Genomic DNA, 23,369 nt, shown 5'->3' on the forward strand with positions numbered 1-23,369 from the left:
GAAAGCAATGCAGAACATTCTCCCCTTGTTCAGTTCCACAGAGAGCAGTTAGGGTTGAGTTATCAGCTTAATTTGTGCTAATGTAGCCATATATCATTTTTGATACATAAGGGAGTCTTTGGTTATGGGCACTAAACATCAAAATGAGATGAAGACCATAACTAAAGCCTTTGTGATCTGTTCTCATGACAGAGTACACACAGGCAGATAGAAATGTCACAGAATTCTCATGCTTCTTATGGTCTTCTGCTTTGAGATATTTCAAGTGACACAAGATTGAAAGAAATTAATAACTACAGCATATACACTGCAGCATCATTCACCATACATGTTATCTTTAACTTTCTGAGATGTGTGTGCACACAGATCACATACTGATCGATTCAGTTATAAGTTACCCTGATGTATTAAGGATGGAGTGAAAAAAAATGATTAACCATCCATTTCATCAGAAACTTTGAGATGTTGAGATATTTGCTCTCTGTCATGCCAGTGATTGACTGAAACTGAGTAAATACAAGATTAGAAACAATAAACTGGCAGTTACAGAATGAAATACTGAGTCACTTGCAAAGCAATAAATTGTTAGGATATAATACCACTATTGATTAGCTAGAAGCTGGCATAAACAATGTAACATCCGCAGTGACATTGCAGATATTGTCAGTAACAATGTACAAAGTATTATCCTTTATCAAAATGCTGCAGTTATAAATACAAACCCAACTTCAAATTGCAGAAGCTGATATTCATAGGGTTTGGGAGTGGAGGGTAGTGAGTCCTACCTGAGCCTATCCGAAGTGGTATTTGGTACTTTCAAAATTGACACCGACAGAGTAAAGCAACAAGGTACACTTCAGAAGGTTTGAGTTACAGTCCAGTAATATGTTAAGACTGTGAAATAGAGTTTACAAAAAATACATCCTAGAAACAGACGGGCACAGATTGGAGTCGAGAGTGTAGTGCTGGAAAAGCACAGCAGGTCAGGCAGCATCCGAGGAGCAGGAGAATCGATCTTTCAAGCATTAGCCCTTCATCTCGACGTTTTGGGCATAAGCCTCCGACTCCCAGCACCTGCAGTTCTCACTTTCTCCTGGGGACACAGATTGAAGGAATATTTCTAAGTGGCTGGCAAATAGTGTAACGTTTTACCGCTCACATCAGTGTTTGATGGTTACAGAATAAAACCAGTCTTGAAATAACACTGACTATTAGATGGAGGACCAGAGCCTCATTGGACACATGTTGAGTTAATGCAAAATATGTAAATTAGGACTCGACAGATATAAAGTTAAAGTGATACATATGTATGGCATGCTAATAGTTGCTGGTTAACAGGCATTCGCATAAGACTGAAAAATGTTATAAATCCCTGCATGAACCTGCAAGACGCCTAAATGAAAAGTGCAGCACCGTGGTTCAGTTACACAGCAGGTACTTGCACAGCAGGTACTTGCACAGTTATCGATACGTCTCTGGGCCCACAGTTATCAGTCAAGGTCTCAGAAATATATCCATCCCACAGTCAAGACGTGACTCAACTCATGACTCAAGAAAAGTATTACATAGAAACTTTTTCTTCTCATTTCTCTTCAACTCCGTGCAATTGAGAACGAGTTGCATCAACCCCAAGCATAGAAAACATTCAGTCAAGTTCCAGTGGTTTGTGTAACTTGACAACAAATGTAATCGCAATTTCGAATGGATGAGAGCTTTTTTTTTCACATCGTGACAAGTTCTGTGTTAATTCCAGCCTATACAGAGAAACAGAAACAGACATGCGGAGCTAGAAACACATCAGCACAACAACAAGCAAAAGGAAACCGAGCCAATACGACAGTCACTTTCTGTATCACAGACACAAAACAAATCTCCCTCAGTCAGACTGACATGAACAGAATCATCATCACATTTCGTTTCAGATCCACATTGGATCTCACTAACCAATCAGAGAGACTCAATGTTTGGGAATGACTCCGTGAAAACTACCCAATTAGGAGCCAGGCTTTCCCCCATCTTTCATTAGCATTGCTGACGCCGTCAGTCTATAAAAAGGGAGTTCCGAGCCCACTTTCTCTTATTCTGTGACTGAAAGTGAGCGGCGCTATTGCTGATGAGAAGAAAGCACAGCAACCCTCCAAGAAGGGCGCGAAGAAAATTATTAAGAAGGCGCCAGCGAAGGGCGGAAAGAAGAGGAAAAGGACCAGGAAGGAAAGTTATGCCATCTACATCTACAAAGTGATGAAGCAGGTCCACCCCGACACCGGCATCTCCTCCAAGGCCATGAGCATCATGAACTCGTTCGTCAACGATATTTTCGAGCGCATCGCGGGGGAGGCTTCCCGCCTGGCCCATTACAACAAGCGCAGCACCATCAGCTCCCGGGAGATCCAGACCGCCGTGCGGCTGCTGCTGCCCGGGGAGCTGGCCAAGCACGCCGTGTCGGAGGGCACAAAGGCGGTGACCAAGTACACCAGCTCCAAGTGAGGGACCGCATTGCACTGAAACAAACACACATCCACAACCCAAAGGCTCTTTTAAGAGCCACCCACAACATCCCTGAGACAGCTGAACCATTTCTATATGAGTTCTTTGTTTTAGTTTCCATGTGATTATTGATAAGGCGTTTTAACTTCTACTGCTATATATTTTTTGTGTTAACAAGTGCTTTGCAAATTATTCGGGAGTGGGGTGGATAGAGCAGATCAAGCGCCAGTGAGTCATTTTTCATCTTGCTTGTTCACACCTGGCAGACAAATGCCCACGTCTTTCTGTCCCACGATTGATGCATTTTACCGTGTGATTTACTTTACATTTCCAATCCACGGGTGTGATCCGATTTTTCGCAATGCAAAATAAATCTTCCTGCTGTCGGTGAGAGACTTTCAAATCGAACTGAGAGAACACCAACACAGCTACCGAACTGAAACGTGGAGCTGAATCTGATAAGGGAGGACAGATATAAAATATTGTCTTAAACGTGTTCGCCCTCGATGCTGAGCCGGAAGAATGCTGTGTGCTACTTTATCAGCATATCGGGGTGGGACGGAAATGTGAAAAGAAAAGACAGGTTGCAGACTGCAATGTTTGGCCTGTTTTGTTTCAGCTTCTTCTCAAGGTTTAGAAATTAACCCACTTTCAAAATCAGAAATGAACAGATCGGCAAATGAGGGAGAGTAAGACCGTGTGAATTATTCATTTTGTAAACTAAAAGTAAATTAACATGAGTATTAATGTTTTTTCAACTTCCTCACTTTTTTGTACTTCATTATTCAGGTAAAACATACTTCTTTGTTTGGAAATTGGCGGGCTTTTCAAATTTAAAAGAAAGCTGTTGGCGCTGGTACTTTCCGCCCTCCTCCCCGTGCCCTCTCCCGATTGGGGAATGAGGCAGATATCTGATTGGGAATTGAAACAACATTAGGAGATGCTGACCAATCAGAAATGGCCGCCCCACCAGTCCTCCCGAAGGTATAAGAGACCGCAATGTGGGAGATTACAGCAGTTTCTGAAAGTGCTTGGGACTATGTCTGGAAGAGGAAAGGGCGGTGGGAAAGGTCGCGCCAAGGCGAAGTCTCGGTCGTCCCGGGCTGGCCTGCAGTTCCCGGTGGGCCGTGTTCACAGGCTCCTGAGAAAGGGTAACTATGCTGAGCGTGTGGGTGCCGGAGCGCCGGTCTATCTGGCTGCGGTGCTGGAGTATCTGACGGCTGAAATCCTGGAGCTGGCCGGCAACGCGGCACGGGACAACAAGAAGACCCGCATCATCCCCAGGCACCTGCAGCTGGCCGTGCGCAACGACGAGGAGCTCAACAAGCTGCTGGGAGGGGTGACCATCGCTCAGGGCGGGGTGCTGCCTAATATCCAGGCCGTGCTGCTGCCCAAGAAAACTTCCGCTGCTGGATCTGCTAAAAAATGAAGAGACCATCCTTTAATCTAGCAACCCAAAGGCTCTTTTAAGAGCCACTCACAGCATCTGTAAAAGGAGCTGAACTCTGTCAGATTGAATTGTGTAGAGCCCTGGCCGTTGTACCAGACATCGCTACATTTCTATCTCCTTTTTATTGGATACTGTTACTGTCTGGCAGCAGGGGAAGATTCTATCATTGAATACAATTGTAAGTGTCTGGAACGACATTATTTCTCATTACACAGTCACTGCCTGAGTGAACAATGTTCGATGAGTTTAGAATAGTGTCACGGATGTTCCCGATCGGGTTTGGCTTCACATTTCCTTTAACCGCATCAGTAAGAGCTGAATTCTCCCGCTGTCTCTGCAGCATACACCTCTGCAATTTATTCTCTGCTCGGTTCATATCCACTTTTTTTTTCGCCTGCCGCTGAAGAGAGAGCGTGTTCAACAGCAGTCAGTCATTTTTTAGCCGTGAAAGGAGGGAATACGGTAAAGTGAGATTGTTTTTTCGATTACGAAACTAAACTTCACATAATCAACGTGTACGTGGTTGTGTATTCTCCTCTATAACCTCCTGCTCTTTTATACGTGATGGCAGGCATTTTCAAATTTGAAAATAAGCCGTTGATCTCTTGGCGCCATTTTTTCCCTTTTCTCTACTGCATCCACCTCACCAAGCCATGTTATCGCAAAGGGAATCAATGAGGAGATGGGGATTTTCCAGAAATATCTAACCCAATACCAAAATTTGATGTGAACGTCACTCTTCTAATTACTATGTTTCCGCAATCCCTGAATGAAGATCTCATTAGTTGCAAATTCACTGCTGCTACCTTCCGTTTTTGTTTTTAATTAAATTCCAAGAGAAATACTGTTCTAATGTCCCCTATCGCTTCCTGCGCTCTCGATGAGCAACCGAACTTTTATCCGCCGTGAATCAATCGAAAAACCGCCGATTTAAACATCTTAAAATTTAACAGTGTACACCGGTAAAATTACAGAACCACACTTTATCATTAATTTTTATTTCATCCAAATTATTACTTGCCCGAAGATAATTTGTTATCACTGCCTGAGCGGGCAGGTGGAAACAACGCGCCACGTAACACATCTGCAGGCTCCCAGTAACAAAACAGCTGAGTGTTATGCCTGGGATATATAAATACTGTAATACGTAACATTAACGTCTGGGTTGCACAATAAATAAAAATAATTATTCATGGCAGGGAGAGCCAAGTACACATTGATAACATTACTGAGACAGACAGGTATTCACGAGAAAGAGGATCGAAGGTTACGGGAAGCAGGCGCAAGAGTAAGTTTGATCGAATGGCAGAACAAACTGGACGGGCAGAATGGTCTAATGCTGCTGCTACATCCTATTACAAAGTTACGATGCGATTCTTTACATGGAATAACCAGGTTGCACAACAGTAGAGTTTCGATTGGCCGAATAGCCTCTTATCTACACTGTAGGAATACTTGCAATTTTAAAATCATTCGCCATGGTAAACAGCAACAAAGTGAACCGTCCACTCCGAATGCTCTCTACCGTACCGCAGAACACGGTATTGGTATTTTCGGAACAGAAATAATTTTAGAAATCGCGATAAACGCGAAATAACCGGCTACAGTAACATTCCCCTCAGTATGCGCTGCCTTCCCCGTCCTCAGGTCTCCGCTCTCTATCGGAGGGTTTGGGTGGCTCTGAAAAGAGCCTTTGGGTTCGCTGGAAATGGGTCGCTTTATCCTCAGCCGCCGAATCCATAGAGAGTGCGGCCCTGGCGTTTCAGAGCGTACACCACATCCATGGCGGTGACTGTCTTGCGCTTGGCGTGCTCAGTGTAGGTGACCGCATCCCTGATCACATTCTCCAGGAAAACCTTCAGCACCCCGCGGGTCTCCTCGTAGATCAAGCCCGAGATGCGCTTGACCCCGCCACGGCGAGCCAGGCGCCGGATGGCTGGTTTGGTGATGCCCTGGATGTTATCACGGAGCACTTTGCGGTGCCGCTTCGCTCCGCCTTTTCCCAGGCCTTTGCCTCCTTTACCTCTTCCAGACATCACGCTTCAGTCCAATCGCTGACGAATGAGAGCTGAGCTGCAGCCCCTTCCTTTTTTATACAGCCCGGCCCGACCTGGCTGAGAAAGAGCTGACAGAGAGTGAGAGGCGGTTCCGGAGAGGAAACTGAGTGACACAGAGCAGGGAAATGGCTTTGATCATCCAGCTCCGCCGCCAGCTCACTCCCGCCTCAACTGCATCTGGGACCGAACCTTTTCTCCCCAACATTGTCAGACAAGGCGACAAAACTACACCCCGTCGATGCACGCCAAGAGCAAAACACTGGATTCTCACCAGTAATAGCAAAGCCCACCCTGGAGCCACAGTAGACAACATAATCACTGCGGGGAAATCTATTATCAACTTATCGGACCACACCTTAGACCGGAAGAGAGTGAAGTTCTGAGTAGGGGTCTCAACTTCTGCCCCACCGCCAAAATGGCAGCAGACACGGAGGAGTTCATCAGACGAATGAGACTCTGGGAATTCTTTCAAGGTGCCAGCAGTGATCCCAATGAGCCCACTGATGAACTCAAACAGTCATCACAGGGATTTGTAGAGAAGCGACCAAAGAAGGTGTCAACTTGGACACCACTTGCTGCTTGCCCTGGCTTGACATGTATGCTCAAACCGTCAGGAAATATATAAATGCCAGATTCATCAGCCGTACCATAAGGTAGAGCAAAACATCACCTGTTCACAACGCAATGCCATCCAGGCTCTCAAAACCAATCACAACATTGTCATCAAACCAGCAGATAAAGCAGGAGCCATTGTCATTCAGAATAGAACAGATTACTGCAAGGAAGTGTACCAACAACTGAACAGCCAGGAACACGACAGGCAACTACCAGCTGATCCGACCAAAGAACACACCCGTGAATTAAACACACTGATCAGAACTTTGGATCCAGTCCTTCAGAGTTCCCTACGCGCCCTCATCCCACGTACTTCTCGTGTAGGTGACTTCTACTGCCTTCCAAAGGTACACAAAGCCAACACAGCAGGACGTCCCATCGTGTCGGGCAATGGGACCCTATGTGAGAATCTGTCCGGCTACATAGAAGGCATCTTGAAACCTATTGTACAGGGGATCTCCAGTTTCTGTTGAAACACTACGGATTTCTGACAGAAACTCAGCACCCACGGACCAGTCGAACTGGGAACATTCCTCATCACAATGGACGTTTCCGCACTCGACACCATCATTCCCCGCAATGATGGCATCGCGGCAACAGCCTCAGTACTCAACACCAACAACTGCCAGCCTCCAAACACTATCCTACAACTCATCCACTTTATCCTTGATCACAACGTCTTCACCTTTGACAACCAGTTCTTCATCCAGACACATGGAATAGCCACGGGGACCAAATGTGCCCCCAATATGACAACATTTTTATGCACAGGTTTGAACAAGACTTCTTCTCTATGCAGGATCTCCAACCAAAATTGTACACCAGGTACATTGACAGCATTTTCTTCCTCTGGCAAGGAGTCACTGATAAAACTACACAGTGACATCAACAAGTTTCATCCCACCATCAAACTCACCATGGACTACTCTCGACTATCTGTCTCATTCTTAGACACATGCATCTCCATCAAGGATGGACACCTCAGCACCACACTCTACCGCAAACCCACAGACAACCTCACAAAGCTACATTTCTCCAGCTTCCACACAAAACATATTAAAACAGCCATCCCCTATGGACAAGTCCTACGCGTACACCGGATCTACTCAGAAGAGGAGGAATGTGACGGACACCTGGAAGTACTCAGGGATGCCCTCAAGAACGGGGTACGATTCCCAACTCATCGTTCCGACGTGCCGCAGCAAGGAACCGTAATGACCTCCTCAGGAGACAGACATGTGCTGCAACCGACAGGGTAACCTTCGTTGTTCAGTAATTCCCAGAAGCTGAAAAACTACACCAGGTTCTTCATGACCTGCAACACATTATCAATGACGATGAGCACCTCACCAAGACCGTCCCCGCACCTCCACTACTTGCCTTTAAACAACTGCCAAACGTCAAATAGATCGTTGTTCGTAGCAAACTGCCCGGCTCTCAGGATAACTCCATACAACCCTGTCATGGTAGGCGCTGCAAGACGTGTCAAAGTGTGGACATAGATACCACCATTACGCGTTGGGACACCACCCGCCTTGTACACGGCAGGTACTCATGTGACTCAGCCAACGTTGTCTATCTTATATGTTGCAGGCAAGGATGCCCGGAGGCATGGTACACTGGGGAAGCCGAGCAAACGCTACGGCAATGGATGAATGGGCACCGCACAACAATCAACAGAGAGGAGTGTTCCCTCCCAGTTGGGGAACACTTCAGAGGCCCAGGACATTCGACCTCGGACCTTCGGGTGACCATCCTCCAAGGCAGACTTCGGGACAGGCAGCAGCAAAAAGTGGCCTGGGAAAGGTTGATAGCTAAGTTCAGTACCCATAGGGAGGGCCTCAACTGGAAGCTTGGGTTCATGTCACATTACAGGTGACCACTATTGCACTATATACACACACACACACACACACACACACACACACACACACACACACTTATGGAGATACACACATACACATGCATCCCCTCACAGACTTAAGACACTCTGCACTCACTAAACACACACACACACTTTCTCACACTCACAACCCCCACCCAGACAGACACACACACATAGACAGACAAAGACCCACATGCACACATATTATGTGGGATGAATTTGTACTTGCAGGGTTACATTGTAATTTACTCAAAAACTGCATGCGTTCATGTACAATTCTGAGCTCAAAAACTGCATGAATTGATGTAAAACTCCATTATCTCACTTTTTAGATTAGAATCCATCTAAACATCATGGCATAGACAGAAAACACAGGGGGCTAACACCTTCAACATATTGTGTAGCTATCACCATTGTTAACAGCTAACCTGAGAATGCAACTTTTTCAAAAAAGGTTTTGTGATTTACAGATGAAAGAAGTGAAACTGTCATGATATTCTAACAGATGAAAGGCATAATTTTTCAATGTATAATTTCAGTTACATCACACTGTAAATCTTTGCTATAAATTCTGTGTGTTAGGATTGAGCCCACCACTACCACCTGATGAAGGAGCGGCGCTCCGAAAGCTAGTGTGTTTCCAATTAAACCTGTTGTTGTGTGATTTTTAACTTTTCTCCCCAAAGCTGACTGTTCCTGAGTAGAGGAGCACATGTGTGAGGCCCTCTCTTAGTGCTGCCATTGAGGAGCATTTACTCAGTGAGTGCAAGAGGTTTGTTTGAAACAGACCACAATGGAGAGATCAGCGCCCAGGGAAGTGAAGGAACAGCAGGCTCCTTCCAGCAGCACATCGGGATGGGAGCCTGGGACACAAACGGGGCTCCGAGACCGGGATTGATTCGGGGTGAGTTCAGGGAGAACCGGGGGCTGTTTGTAAGAGGCCGAGTGAAGCAGGAACTGGTCCCGGAACTTGGAGTGAGCGGGCTGGGGGGAAGAGAGAGACCTTTCTCGGGCTGTGTGTGGGCCCGCTGAGGGAGACAGAGTGGGAGGAAGCTGCTGTGGCACATTCTTGTGGTTTGCAATCCTCTGAACCCTGTCTTAATTTCATTCTGTTTCCCGCTCTTTCTTGAGATAGTGTGGACCAACGGTAGGAATGGGTTATTCTTGTAAAAGGACATACTGGGGTCTTGGTAAAAACATTAGAAAACATTTTTCCCATTTCCAACAGGTAGTTGGGGAGTTGGATGTTGAACTGTATAAGTATCCTGGTGATTGAGTACTCCCATTCATGGTGCTGGGCAGTTGTTGATCAGTTTCTGGATCTCACTCAACTGATATCAAGTTAAAAATCACACAACACCAGAGCAGCTCAGGGCAACAATGGAATCAGATCAACTTAATTCTGATTAAGTTGTTGGCTTTAAAGAAAAAAAACACACATCCTAATGAAGATGCAATGAATATGACAATGATCAGTTCAATATTGCCAGACTAGCCTCATGTTGATTTACAGGTGGTGTCCTTGTGTCTTCCTCCAGAAAAACACCTAAGGGACTAAGACACTGTAATACTTCCTCAGTTCAAAGCACAGAGTGACCAGCTGTCTCTAACAAACGGAAGGTATGTCGCCCATTGACGTTGACACACCAGTGTTGAAGATAGATAAACTGAATCCTCATCCAAAATAGACATTCAGGAACAACATTAAAATCTGTAATTATTAAGAGCATCTTCAAAGTTACAATGAAGATAGACAAATAGGCCACATCGTTGCATTGTTTCAAGAACCATCTATGAAGGATGGGTTAAGTACAGAGATGGAGGGAAACTGTGCTCACTGACAGGGCAAGAGTTACCGAAGATTTGTTGAGTCATAGAGACGTATAGCATGGAAACAAACTCTATGGTCCAACTTGTCCATGCCGACCAGATATTCTAACCTAATCTAGTCCCATTGCCAGCACTTAGCCCATCTCCCTCTAAACCATTCCTGTTCATATTGTTAAAGTATAGATTTGAGACAGCCCATAGAATCCCTTGTGGACTCGGATCTATAAGCCTCTCTTGGTTCGTCCTGGAGATCATACACTTTGGTAGTCTGAAATAAAAACCTCTTACAAACAGTTTAGTTTAATTTTAGCCTTGCCCTTTATTTATTCTTAATTAAACAGACAGTGGAAAGGCAATAATTTGTAAGGAAGAGAAGTTAATTAACAGGTCTGTACGCGCTTAACCGATCACTCCTGTAGGCCCTTAGCCATCCATCAGGTGGGAAAAACAGATCCAGCCTAGTCAGTGCCTGTTGGTGAGGTAGGTCCCTGTCATAAAGAGGTATCAGTCTAAACTGAGTGGGAGAGGTCATAAGGTAACCTTGAACAGCTTGCATATCAGAGATCATTGTTTTATAAAATGGCATCTTAGCGAGGAGGGCAAACTTTGACCATAAAATGGCTTCCTGACAAATTGTGCCAGAATCTGTTCAATGTGAGGTTTAGAATAATTTTTAAACTAGGAGCAGACTCCTGCTTTTTAATCTTAAGCACAAAATCATTCTGTATCTGAGGCTGAAAGGTTAAATTTTAAATGATTCATTAGTCTCAAATTACACATGCTTTCTTTGCAGGGCTGTGATTCAAATTCAAAGACGACAGAAGATCTGACGAGTTAGAATTGACTGCGGGGCAGTCGTGGTGTGTAGGAACACCAAGTAAGTTAAAGCTTCATCAATATTACATTTTAGAGTTTGCATTTCATAATAGCTACTCAAAATCATCATAAAGTCCCAAATGCTCGCGCTCTCACACACACACACACGCTCGTAATAAGAATCCATTATAATTGATAGGACCTGACCGTTCATTACAAGGCCTTTGACATGCTTCTGAGATGACACAAAGTTTCCGAGATCACAATCAAACACTGTCATTAAATTAATAAGTTAACAACTGTGAATGTTATCCCTCTGTGTCTTTTTTACACAGATTCATTGACGTTAAGGCAAATGTTCTTAATTGCTTTAGAGCATCCTGTTATCACTTGGTGAGAACAAATTTTTTTTATCTTCTGCACATCCTCGGTTCCCCCTTTTGTGGCTTGATGCCTCTCTGCCTGCCCTGTTTATTTTCTTGTGTTCTATAATTCAACATTACATTTAGTCTAAGTATTTAAGGACAAATGTTAAGGCTTTCTCATTATACTCACTCAGATGCCTTTCAAATGTTATAATTGTACCAGGCTCCACCACTTCTCCATTAGCCTTATAGTTTTATAAACTTCTATAAGGTCACTCTCCAGGTAAAACAGTTCCAGCGTGTTCAGCCTCTGCCTACAGCTCAAATTCTCCAACCGGGATGAAGCACATTTACATGGAGTTTATGTGTGGCTGAATAGGACAGAATTAATTCTTTACTGAATAGTTGTCACATACCAAGATGACAATTAAATAATGTGAATTTCAAACAGACAATCTATACATGTAGCTCATGTGCTAATCTCGCAACATTTCCTTTCTATAACCCACTGGCAATACGACTTGATAAACTTCTGCCCATTTCTCATCTGCCTGAATGTGATGTTCTCCATTTCCGCATCAAGACATAATTTTTAAGATAATAACAATCGGGGATACATTTGGATTCATTGTGTATGCTTTTTGATACCATTGCTTTAAATTTTCAACTTTTTGCTGTAACTCAGTTAATTTACCTGAGCTAAAGATGTCTGCTTTGTCATCTCTGTTCTTGGTTTGTCTCAACTGTCTGATCAAACAGGGTCTCTGCTAATTTCCCTTCAAGTTTCTTATCTGTACTCTTATCTGTGGGGTCTGTAGGGAGGATGAGCAAACTGACCACAGCACTGTGGGAGAGGGAGTCATTCATGAGGAAGGAGAAAAGAGAAATGCAAGTGTAATCGGAAACAATGTAGTCAGGGGAATAGAGACTCTTCCCTGTTGCCAGAATTGAGAGTCCCGAAGGCAGATTTACCGACCTGGTGCCTGGCGTCCCAATAGGCATCTGGGCTGAGATCGAGAGAAGAAGTTCTGCTGAAGGAATACGTGCAGCTCGGATAAATTTTTTAAAAGAATCAAAAAGGTAATAATCTCTGGATTACTACCTGAGCCATAAAGTCAGCAAGATTATAACAGTAAGATGTGTGGCAAACAGGGGGTTTGAATTCACTGGACATTGGAGTCAGTACTGGGGAAGGATGGAACTGTTCTGAAGGGACAGGCTACATGTGAATGATACTGGGATTAGAGTCCTGGAGAATGGCATAACCAGGGCCTATATATTGGACTTTAAACTAAAACAGGGGGTTGTTTTTCAGCTGCATGCAAAATTATGGAAAAGTCAAAATGGGGAAGTGCTCAGCACAGGTGAAAGCTTTCACAACATGTTGCAAGACAGAAAGTATGGAAAGGATCAGGAATCTAACTTCAGGCACAACAGATAAGGGGACAAATATAAGAAGATGGACAATTAACGCAGGGCTGAGGGACTTGTAACTAAATACACACGGTCTACAGAACAAGGTAAATCAGCTGGTATGCCAGAGTAACGTTGGCATTCACAATGTTGTAGGTATCAGAGAAAAGGCTGCAGGGGGTTCAGGGCTGGCAGAGTCAGAGGGGTTGCCTTGTTTGTAAGAAATAAAATTAAATTAACAACACAAAGCGAAATAGAGTCAGAAGGTGTAGAATCCATGAAGGTAGAGATCAGGAACCACAAAGGAATAAAGACTCCGAAGAAACTTGTGTACAAGCCATAAGCCATTGTCACGATGTGGGGGAGAAAATACATCAGGAGATTATAAAAGCATGTAAGGAACTGTTGCAATAATCACTGGGGACTTGAATATGCAGGTGGACTGGGTAAAACAGGTTTGTAGCAGTTCTCAAGAAATCGTGGAATTATGTGAGAGATTTTTTGTTTGGAGCAGTTTGTGGTAGAGCCCACTCAGGAACAGGCAATTCTGGATTTAGTGATGTGTAACGAGGGAGACTTGATTAGGGAGCTCAAAGTGAAGAAACTCCTAGGACACAGTGGCCATAACATAATAGAGTTCACCCTGCAGCTTGAGAGGGAGTAGATTGAATCAGATGTAACAGGATTACAATTGGGTAAAGGTAACTACAAAGACATTTTTGTTTGGAGCAGTTTGTGGTAGAGCCCACTCAGGAACAGGCAATTCTGGATTTAGTGATGTGTAACGAGGGAGACTTGATTAGGGAGCTCAAAGGTGAAGAAACTCCTAGGACACAATGGCCATAACATAATAGAGTTCACCCTGCAGCTTGAGAGGGAGTAGATTGAATCAGATGTAACAGGATTACAATTGGGTAAAGGTAACTACAAAGACATGTGGGTGAAGCTGGACAAAGTTGATTGGAAGGGAGAGCCGACCAGCGAAGACAGTGGAGCAGCGATGGCAGGAGTTTCTGGTTTAATTCAGGAGACATTGCAGAAATTCATCCCAAGGAAAAAGAAAAATACTAAGGGGAGGATGAGACAACCCTGGTTAACAGGGGAAGTCAGGGAGAGCATAAAGGCAACACAAGCAGCATATAGTGTGGTAAAGATCAGTGGAAGCCAGAAGATTGGGAACTCTTTAAAAAAACAGAAATAACTTTTTAAAAAAAAGGTGGGGACGGGGAAAGAAGTGAAATATGAGAGTAAGCGCGCTACTAATACAGAAGAGGGCTGCAGGCAATTTTCTTGGATATCTAAACAGTTACAAAGAGACAAGAGTGGACATTGGACAGCTTGAAAACAATGCTGGAGAAGTAGTAATGGGGAACCACAGCACGGCACGGATCTGAAGTGGTACTTTCCATTAGTTTTAAACAGTGGAAGACACCAGCAACCAACCAGAACTTCAAGGGAAACTTGGGGACAGAAGTGAGTGCATTGGCCATTGGTAAGGGGAAGGTGCGGTGAAGCTGAAGGCAGATAAATCACCATGACTGGATGGACTACACTCCAGATAACTGAAGGAGACAGCAGAGTAGATTGGAGAGGCATTGGTGATGATTGTTCATAAAGCACTGGAGTCAGGCAGGGTCCCAGATGACTGGAAAATGGCTAATGCAACACGTGTTTAAGAAAGGGGGGCAGAGGCAGGAAACTATAGGCTACGTAGCTAGAATGTAGTCATTCCTAAGGCTTGAGAATCCCTTGTTTAGAATGAGGCTGCAGAGTACTTGAAAGTGCATGGTAAAATAGGGCAGAATCAGCACAGCTTTGTTAAGGAGAGGTTTTCCCTGACAAATCTGTTCAAATTCTTTGAGGAAGTAACAAGTTAGACAATACAAAGCCGGTGGATGTAATCGATTTGCATTTCCAGAAGGCCTTTGATAAGGTACCACACAGCAGGCTGCTAAATAAGGTAAAGGCAGAGAATTGGCTGCTTGGCAGAAGGCAGAGAGTCAGGATAAAAAGGTCTTTTACAGAATTGGCAGCCGGTGACTCGTGGACTTCCACAGGGGTCAGTGTTGGGACCACAACTACTCTTGTTATGCCTTAATGATCTGGACAAAGGAACTGAGGGTATTCTTACCACGTTTGCACATGGGTTAGATGTTGGTGGAGGAGCAGGTAGTGCTGAGGAGGTGCAGAGGATGTAGAAGGATTTGGACAGGATTTTCAAGAGTGGACGAAGAAGTGACAGATGGAATACGATGTGGGAAATTATGAGGTTATGCACTCTGGTAGAAGGAATAAAGTTGTTGATAATTTTCTGAACAGGGAAAGTCTTCAAAAATTTCAAAGGCAAGGGACCTTGGGAGTCCTAGTTCAGGAATTCTCTGAAGGTTAACTGGCAGGTTCAGTTGGCAGTTTGGAAGGCAAATGCCATTTTTACATTTATTTCAAGGACGCTACAATACAAGAGCAGAGATGTGCTGCTGAGGCTCTATCAGCTCTGGTCAGACTGCATTTGGAATATTGTGAGCAGCTTTGGGTCCGTTATCTCGGGAAGGATGTGCTCGTGCTGGGAGGGAGCCCAGAGTACATTTACAAGAATGACCCCAGGATGAAGGACTTGTCAGAAAAACAGCAATTGAGGATAACTCTGGGTCTGTATTCAATAGGTTAGAGAAGTATGAGGGGGATATAAGAATGATAGAAAGGCAGGTAAAAGAGAAGGCGAAGGTGGATTGGTGTTTTTGATTAAGGAAAACATTGCTGCTCTAACTAGAGATAATATTTCTGAAAAAGATCATCCAGTGAAAATATCTGGGTTAAAATAAAAAAGGAATAATCACCATGATGGGACTGTACTATAGGCCCCCCAACAGTCAGAAGGAAACTGAGGAACAAACACACACAGATTTCAGATATATGTAAGAATATGTAAGACTGTAATAGTAGGTTTTTACAAACATTATCTGGAAGTACCATTGTGTTAAAGGCTTGGATGGAGAAGAGACTTTTAAATTTCGAAGAAAATTTCTTAATCAACATATAAATGTTCCGTGAGAAGGAGCTTCATGTTCCAGGATACAAATGCTACAGGAAGCTTAGAAAGTGGGGGCAAGAGAGGAGGGAAGTGTCAGTTTTAATAAGGGATAGCATTACTACTGTACTTAGGGATGATATTCCTGGGAATATATCCAGGAAGTTATTTGGATGGTACTGAGAAATAAGAAAGGGATGGTCATTTTATTGGGATGATATTATAGACTCCCTGATAGCAAGAAATTCAGAAACAAATTTGTAAGGAGATTTCAGTTCAATATAAGAATAATACGGTGGATATGGTAGGGGATTTTAACATTCCAAACGTAGACAGGGACTTCCATAGTGTTAAGGGTTTAAAAGGAGAGGAAAGTGTGTACAAGGAAAGTTTCTGATTTTGTATGTGGATGTTCCTGCTAGAGAAGATGTAAAATTTGACATAGTCCTGGGAAATAAGGCAGGGCAGGTGACTAAGGTGTCAGTGGGGGAGCAGTTTGGAGCCAGAAACCATAAATCTTGTTTGTTTTTAAATAGTGATGGAAAAGGATAGACTGGATCTAAAAGCTGAAGTTCAAAATTGGAGGAAGGCTAAGTTTGACAGCAGTCGGCAAGAACTTTCAAAATCTGATTGGGGGCAGATGTTTGGAGGTAAATTGAAGGCTGGGAAATGGGAAGCCTTCAAAATGCGATAACAAGAGTCCAGAGTTAGTATATTCCTGTTTGGGTGAAAGGAAAGGCTGGTAGGTGGCGGGAATGTGGGATGATGAGAGAAATTGAGGTTTTGGTTAAGAAAAAATGAAGCATATGTCAGGTATGGACAGAAGAAATTGAGTGAATCTTTAGAGTATAAAGGTCGTAGGAGTATCCTTAAGAGAGAAATCCTGAGGGCAAAAAGGGAACATGAGATAGCTTTGGCAAATAGAAGTAAGGAGAATGCAAAGAGTGTTTTAGAAATAGATTAAGGACAAAACAGTAACTAGGGAGACAATAGGGCCTCTCAAAGATCAGCAAGGCACCTAATGTGTGGAGCCGTGGGAGATGGGGAAGATACTACATGAGTATTTTTCATCAGTGTTCACTGTGAAGGAGGACGTGGAAGAATATAGAATGTGGGAAAATAGATAGCGACATCTTGAAAAATGTCCATATTACAGAGGAGAAAGTGCTGGATGTCTTGAAATGCAGAAAAATGGATAAATCCCCAAGACCTGATCAGGTGCACCCTCGAACTCTATGGGAAGGTAGGGAAGTGATTGCTGGGCACCTTGCTGAGATATTTTATCATTGATAGTTGCAGGTGATGTGCTGGATGACTGGAAGATTGTTAACGTGGTGTCACTATTTAAGAAAGGTGGTAAGGAAAAGCCAGGGAACTATAGACCGGTGAGTCTGATATCAGTAGTGGGCAAGATGTTGGAGGGAATCCTGAGAGACAGGATTGACATACATTTGGTAAGAGCTGAAAATGTGTTGCTCGAAAAGCGCAGCATTTCAGGCAGCATCCAAGGATTCTCCTGCTCCTTGGATGCTGCCTGACCTGCTGCGCTTTTCCAACAACACATTTTCAGCTCTGATCTCCAGCATCTGCAGTCCTCACTTTGGTAAGGCAAGGATTGATTCGGGATAGTCAGCATGGCTTTGTGCATGGGAAAACGTGTGTCATGAACTTGAATGAGTTGTTTTGAAGAAGTAACAAAGAGGATTGATGAGGTCAGAGTGGTGGATGTGATCTATATGGCCTTCAGTAAGGTGTTTGATGAGGTTCTTCATGGGAGATTGGTTAGCAACGTTAGATCTCATGGAATACAGGGAAGGTAGCCAATCGGATGCAGAACATGCTCGATGGTAGAAGACGGAGTGGTGGTGGAGGAGAGCTGCTTTTCAGACTGGAGGCCTGTGACCAATGGTGTGCCACCAGTATCAATGTTGGATCCTTTATGTGAATGATTTGGATTTGAACATAGCAGGTATAGTTAATAAGTTTGCAGATGACACCAAAATTAAACAGCAAAGAAGGTTCCTTCAAAGTAAAGCAGAGTCTTCATCAGATGGGCCAATGGGCTGAGGAGTGGCAGATGGAGTTTTATTCAGATAAATCTGGGGTGCGACATTTTGGAAAGGCAAATCAGGGCAGGACTGGTACACTTAATGGTAAGATCGTGGGGAGTGTTGCTGAACAAAGAGACCTTGGAATGCAGGTTCATAGTTCCTTGAAAGTGGAGTCGCAAGTAGATAGGACAGTGAAGAAGGCGTTTGGTACATTTTCTTCATTGATCAGTGCATCGAGTATAGGAGTTGGGAGGTCATGTTGTGGCTGTGCAGGTCATTGGTGAGGCCAGTTTTGGTATAGTGCATACAATACTGGGGTCCTTCATATTGGAAGGATTTTATGAAATGTTGAAGGGTTCAGAAAAGATTTACAAGGAATTTGTCAGGGTTGGAGGATTTGAGCTATACAGAGAGGCTGAACAGGCTAGGGCTGACCACATAGTGGTTTATAAAATCATGAGGGACAATGTCTCTTCCCTGAGGTGGGAGAGTACAAAACTAGAGGCATAGGTTTAAGGTAAACGGGGAAAAATTTTAAATGGATCTACGTGGCAACTTTTTCATGCATAAGATGGTATGAGTCAGGAATGAGCTGTCAGAGGAAGTGGAGGAGGCTGGTACAATTACAACATTTAAAAGGCATCGAGATGGGGACATGAATAGGAAGGGTTCAAAAGGATGTGGGTCAAGTGCTGGCAAATGGGACTAGATTAGTTGCTGACATCTGGTTGGCATGGATGAGCAGGACCAAAGAGTCTGCTTCAGTGCTGTACATCTCGATGACTAAATGGCTGTGAATGATAACATTTATTGGAAATCGGGTGACGTGAATTGAGAATGGAGAGGGATAAAAAAAGTTATAATTGCTTGGTGGTATTTGACTATTCTGGTGAAAAATTCTCTCTAGAAATCGAATTCCATGTGTGTCTAATTCAAGTGCTCTGTGACTGTGGAAAGTAAGTTTTTCTGTCTGACAGCGATAACATACCTGCTGTTTGTTAGAAGGAACTGATCACACTTGCCTTCGTACAGAGAGAATGTTACATTGTCTTGCTCCTTAATGTAATTGTCTGGAGGAAGAGAGAAGAGACATCCCCGTAAATCAACATGAAGTGAGTTTGACAGTATCAAACCTTTCAATGTAATATTCATTTTATAATCATGAGGCCATGTTTCTTTCAAGCCAGCATTTCAAACAGAACTACAGGTATGACTCCATTCTTGGCCTGAGTTGTTCTTTGTCTCATGATTTGTAACAAAAGAAATCTACACCAATTCACTGGGAACCAGATGCTAACCAACACCTCTACAGCTCCACAATGGGGCTACCCAATACAATAACAAGGCCTGTTGTGAGAGGTTCTGGGTAACGACATGGGAGAGCTCTAGCCCTAGTTGTAGAACTCAATATTGGGTGCAGAAGGCTGTTGTGTTCCCAACCAGAAAATGAGGTACTATTCTTCCAGCTTGCACTGAGCTTTAGCTGGAGCACTGCAGCAAGCCTGTGAAGTGTGTTGTGAGGCACAGGTCCAGTAGTTTGAGTATGCAGTCTTTGTTGATAGGTTCCCCGTCTTGTTGTCTGTTCTGTATGTCCAGCAGGCTGGCTATTGTTTCTCTGGTTAGGGTTTTGTCGCTAGAGGTGTACAGTGCCATTACATCTAATGAGACCATAGTTTCTTCCTTGTCTATATGTATATTTCTGATGTCCAAGAAATCCTGTGTTGACTGTATGGTGTCTGGATTAGGTGTTTCGGTTTCTGTTGTAGTTCTTTAGCCAGTTTGTGTGATTGTGTGACGATACTTTGTTTGTTGTGTCTCAGACACAACATAGTGAGACAAAGTATCGTATCCCTGATAACAAGGAAAAGACAAACACACAACCTCAACACCAAGGAGAGGGAAGCACTAAAAACACTAAGAAATGATAAGAACATAATCATACTACCAGCAGACAAAGACAGAATGACGGTCATCCTGGACAAAGCAGAGTACATCCAGAAAGCGCAACAACTACTTGCAGATACCAACACCGACCAAAAGAGAGAGTTTGACCCCATTCCACAGCTCACCAATAGGATAAACAACACACTGAGGAACCTGCAAAAAAACGGACAGATAACCAGGTTTGATCTACAGAGAATGAAACCTGAAAGCAACACCACCCCCAGATTCTATGGACTACCTAAAGTGCACAAACCAGACATCCCACTCAGACCCATCATATCACTACGAGGGACACCATCACACAAACTGGCTAAAGAACGACAACAGAAATTGAAACACCTGATCAGCGGATCCAGACACTCTATACAGTCAACACAGAAATTCTTGAACATCATCAGAAATATACATATAGACAAGGAAGTCTATATGTCAAGTCCCACTCAAGTCCCTCTCACCCATCAACCTTCTATGCTGTAAAAGGAAACAACCCAAACTTCCCTCCCCAATACTTCCAGGAAGAGATTTGTTTTTGTGGATCTTTCCAATCAGACGAATACCAGCATGAACACGGACTAGTACGTGACGGTGTAGGATCAGCAGCTCACAGATTCATACTCACCATTCAATCAACTTCACCCGATCTCTGCGTGTTTGAAATTTCTTGCAGGTCTGTCCTCACTCAGGCCCTCAGCTCGATTTCCCATCACCTCCCCTGGAACGAACTATTTCCAGATCATCACCCAACCGAGTTCCAATCCCAATCGTGACAACAATTTGCTGCTGTGAGTGTACGAAAACTCCTGGCAACAAGGTCACTGAGCCAAGGTCCCACGGAATGACCTCCTAGAATTGTCCAGAATGTGGCTGAGAACTTCTACGTTCATAGAATCATAAAGTTTTACTGTACGGAAGGAGGCCATTTGTGCCTGTACCAGCTCCTGAATGAGCTACCCAGGTAGTCCCAGTCTCCAGCCCTATCTCTGTAGCCCTCAAACATCATCCCTTCCAAATTTATATCCAGCTCTCTTTTCAAACCTCCTATGAAATCTGCCTCCACCACACCCTAAAGCCGCACATTCAAAACCCAACAATCCAAATAAGTTTCTCCTCATCTCACTCTCTCATTGACCATCTTGAAATTCTACCAGCCAGTTACTAATAGACCAATGAGTGAAAAACAAGAACTTACTTTCCCGTCAGAATTGTTCAAACTTTCAACACCTCAATAAGGTCACCACTTCATCTTCGCTGCTCGAAGGAGAATAAGCTCAATCTCCTGAACTTTTGTAAAATCCCTCATCATTGGTATCATTCTTGTAAATCTCCCTCACATTGTGTCCAGGGTTTGAACATCCTTCCTTTAGTAAGGTGTCCAGAACAGAACAAAACCAGCCTGGGTAATAGAAGGTCAACTCCCTTTGTCAAACGCATTTCTAAATTCAGCTTCTGTTGCCTGTAAGGTGTTACACACAAATAAATATCTAACAGATCAAAGGTGCATCTCCAACATGATCTAATATTCTCTATTCAATACTTGCTGTCATTTGAATTAATTTCTTTTCTGCCCTCTGCTTTGTGTTGGGTTAGCTCAGTTGGCTGGATGGCTGGTTTGAAATATGGAGTAACATCGACCGCGTGGGTTTGAATCTCTCATAGACTGAGATTACCATGAAGAACTGTCCTTCTCCATCTCTCCCCTTGTGTGAGGCATGGTAACCCTCAGGTTAAACCACCACCTACCAGTTATCTCTCTCTCTCTGATACACCAGCTGAGGTCCACCAGTGTCTTTTATAACTTCAACATCACCTCCTTGTTCTCAGACTCTATGCCCTTATTAATAAAACCAAGAATGCTATGTGTTTTATTAACTGCTGTCTCCCTGTTATGCCGCCTTCACTGATCTGTGAACATATACCCCCAGCTCCAAACCTGCTTGAGTTTTTTTTTACCCCCTAAATGTATTGTCTTTCCATTTCTTTCAACCAAAGCCCTTCACCAAATTTGTGTTGAATCATGTTTGTCTTTATTTTCGAATGTTCACGAATTAAAATCTATTTTGTTAAATAAAACTTAATTTTCTCCCTCCTAGCAGTTTTGCTATATAATATAACTCCAATCTAATATAACAATATAACTCCAAAAGAACATCCAGGCTGGCATCAGGTCGAGTCCACTTGGCCCCTCAGGAATCTGCTCTGCTATTCCATACGATCATAGCTGATCCCATCTCAGCCTCAACTTCACTTTCCTGCAAACACTCCTTTTGACCCATCACTGATTAACAATCTGTCTGTCTCCTGCTCCAATTTATGCAGTGGTGGTGGGGAGTTGGACGGGGGGTGATGTTCCCACAGATGTACAACCCCCTCCTCATTTGAGAGAATTCATTGCTCCTTACCTCTGTTTTCAGTCTGCCCAGCCCCTTATCATGAAATGATAACCTTTTATTCTAGATTCGCCCACATGAGCAAACATCCTCTCCCCAACTCCTTTGTCAATACCCCCTTTAGCATCTTATAACCTTCCATTAGATCTCCTCTCCTCCAAACTCTAGAGAAACTGCTCAATCTCTCATCTAAGACAAACCCTTCATCTCTGGAAATGATTGGGTGAATCTCCTCTGAACTACTTCCAGTATAAACTGCATCTGTCCTCAAGTAAAGAGATCAAAATTGTCTCTTTTCATAAGACTAAACTTTCATCAGGGCAATCAATTCAGTGATCTCCTTTGAACTCCCTCCAATTACATCCCTACTCAAGGAATGGGACCAAAACTGTCTGCAGTATTCCGGATGTGCAAACCCCAATCCCTTGTACAGGTGCAGTAACAATTACCTACTTCCATACTCCATTCTGTTCATAATAAATGTCTTCCTTGTGACTTGCTGTATCCTGTACACTACTTTGAGATTCGTCCACACAGACATCCTGATCCCTTTGCCCTGACATTTTGAACTTTCTCTCGTATTCAGATGATAACTTGCCTTTTTCAATTCTTCCAACTGCAATGAATAACCTCACCACTAATGGGACTGACCAACGCTCAGTTCAGTGTCTAACGGAAATTGAGAGTGTGCCCTCGATTTGAAATGTTGTGCTTTAGATTTGCAAATGAGTCAGACACAACAGTTCATTTGCTCCAATTTGGCTAACTGATGTAAAATTGCTGGGTTTGCACCCCAGAGTGATTTTCAGACCATTTGGACAGTGTTTGAATGTTGTTCGAAGTTGCTAACCACCTCACTAACTTACCTGTGTTGCAGGGAAAAAAAAACAGCCAGAGAAAATAAGAGAGAAAGAACATCGGAAAAGTTTTTCTGTAAATATTCAGCTTCTCCTGCTAGTAAATGAATCTGGATTCTTTGACTGATGAACAAGCAACAATTATTCCAATTTTAACCTTTAGTTTATACCTGTGCGGACCATT

The 23,369-nt window shown here is 43.5% G+C and overlaps 3 protein-coding genes across 10 annotated transcripts in view; 2 read left to right on the plus strand and 1 right to left on the minus strand.

The window, feature by feature from the left end:
• LOC122545994 (histone H2A-like) overlaps nt 1-23,369 on the plus strand; it is a 44,294-nt gene that overhangs the window by 18,511 nt on the left and 2,414 nt on the right. For 2 of the 8 annotated variants that reach the window (XR_015755207.1, XR_015755204.1), the window contains 2 exons: nt 10,033-10,114; nt 11,118-11,132. The exons of 2 other annotated variants lie outside the window; for them this stretch is intronic. Coding sequence is in view for 2 of the 6 variants with exons in the window: in XM_087984836.1 (XP_087840962.1) it covers nt 3,428-3,916 (489 nt within the window). In the remaining 4 variants the exon portion in view is untranslated. Of the gene's footprint in view, nt 1-3,276; nt 4,993-10,007; nt 10,115-11,117; nt 11,133-23,369 lie in introns of those variants that run through there. 4 more of the 8 variants (XM_087984836.1, XM_087984835.1, XR_015755206.1 and 1 more) reach the window with 3 other exon arrangements.
• On the plus strand, nt 2,200-2,523 carry LOC148135456 (histone H2B 7). The gene has a single exon (XM_087984858.1). It carries the CDS (start codon nt 2,242-2,244, stop codon nt 2,485-2,487), a length of 246 nt encoding a protein of 81 aa, XP_087840984.1. The 5' UTR covers nt 2,200-2,241; the 3' UTR covers nt 2,488-2,523.
• LOC148135457 (histone H4) lies at nt 5,001-5,973 on the minus strand. The gene has a single exon (XM_087984857.1). It carries the CDS (start codon nt 5,971-5,973, stop codon nt 5,662-5,664), a length of 312 nt encoding a protein of 103 aa, XP_087840983.1. The 3' UTR covers nt 5,001-5,661.

Source organism: Chiloscyllium plagiosum, unplaced genomic scaffold, assembly GCF_037043375.1.
Source record: "Chiloscyllium plagiosum isolate Xiang-an unplaced genomic scaffold, Cpla_swu_hap1 HiC_scaffold_49, whole genome shotgun sequence".
Taxonomy (NCBI): domain Eukaryota; kingdom Metazoa; phylum Chordata; class Chondrichthyes; order Orectolobiformes; family Hemiscylliidae; genus Chiloscyllium; species Chiloscyllium plagiosum.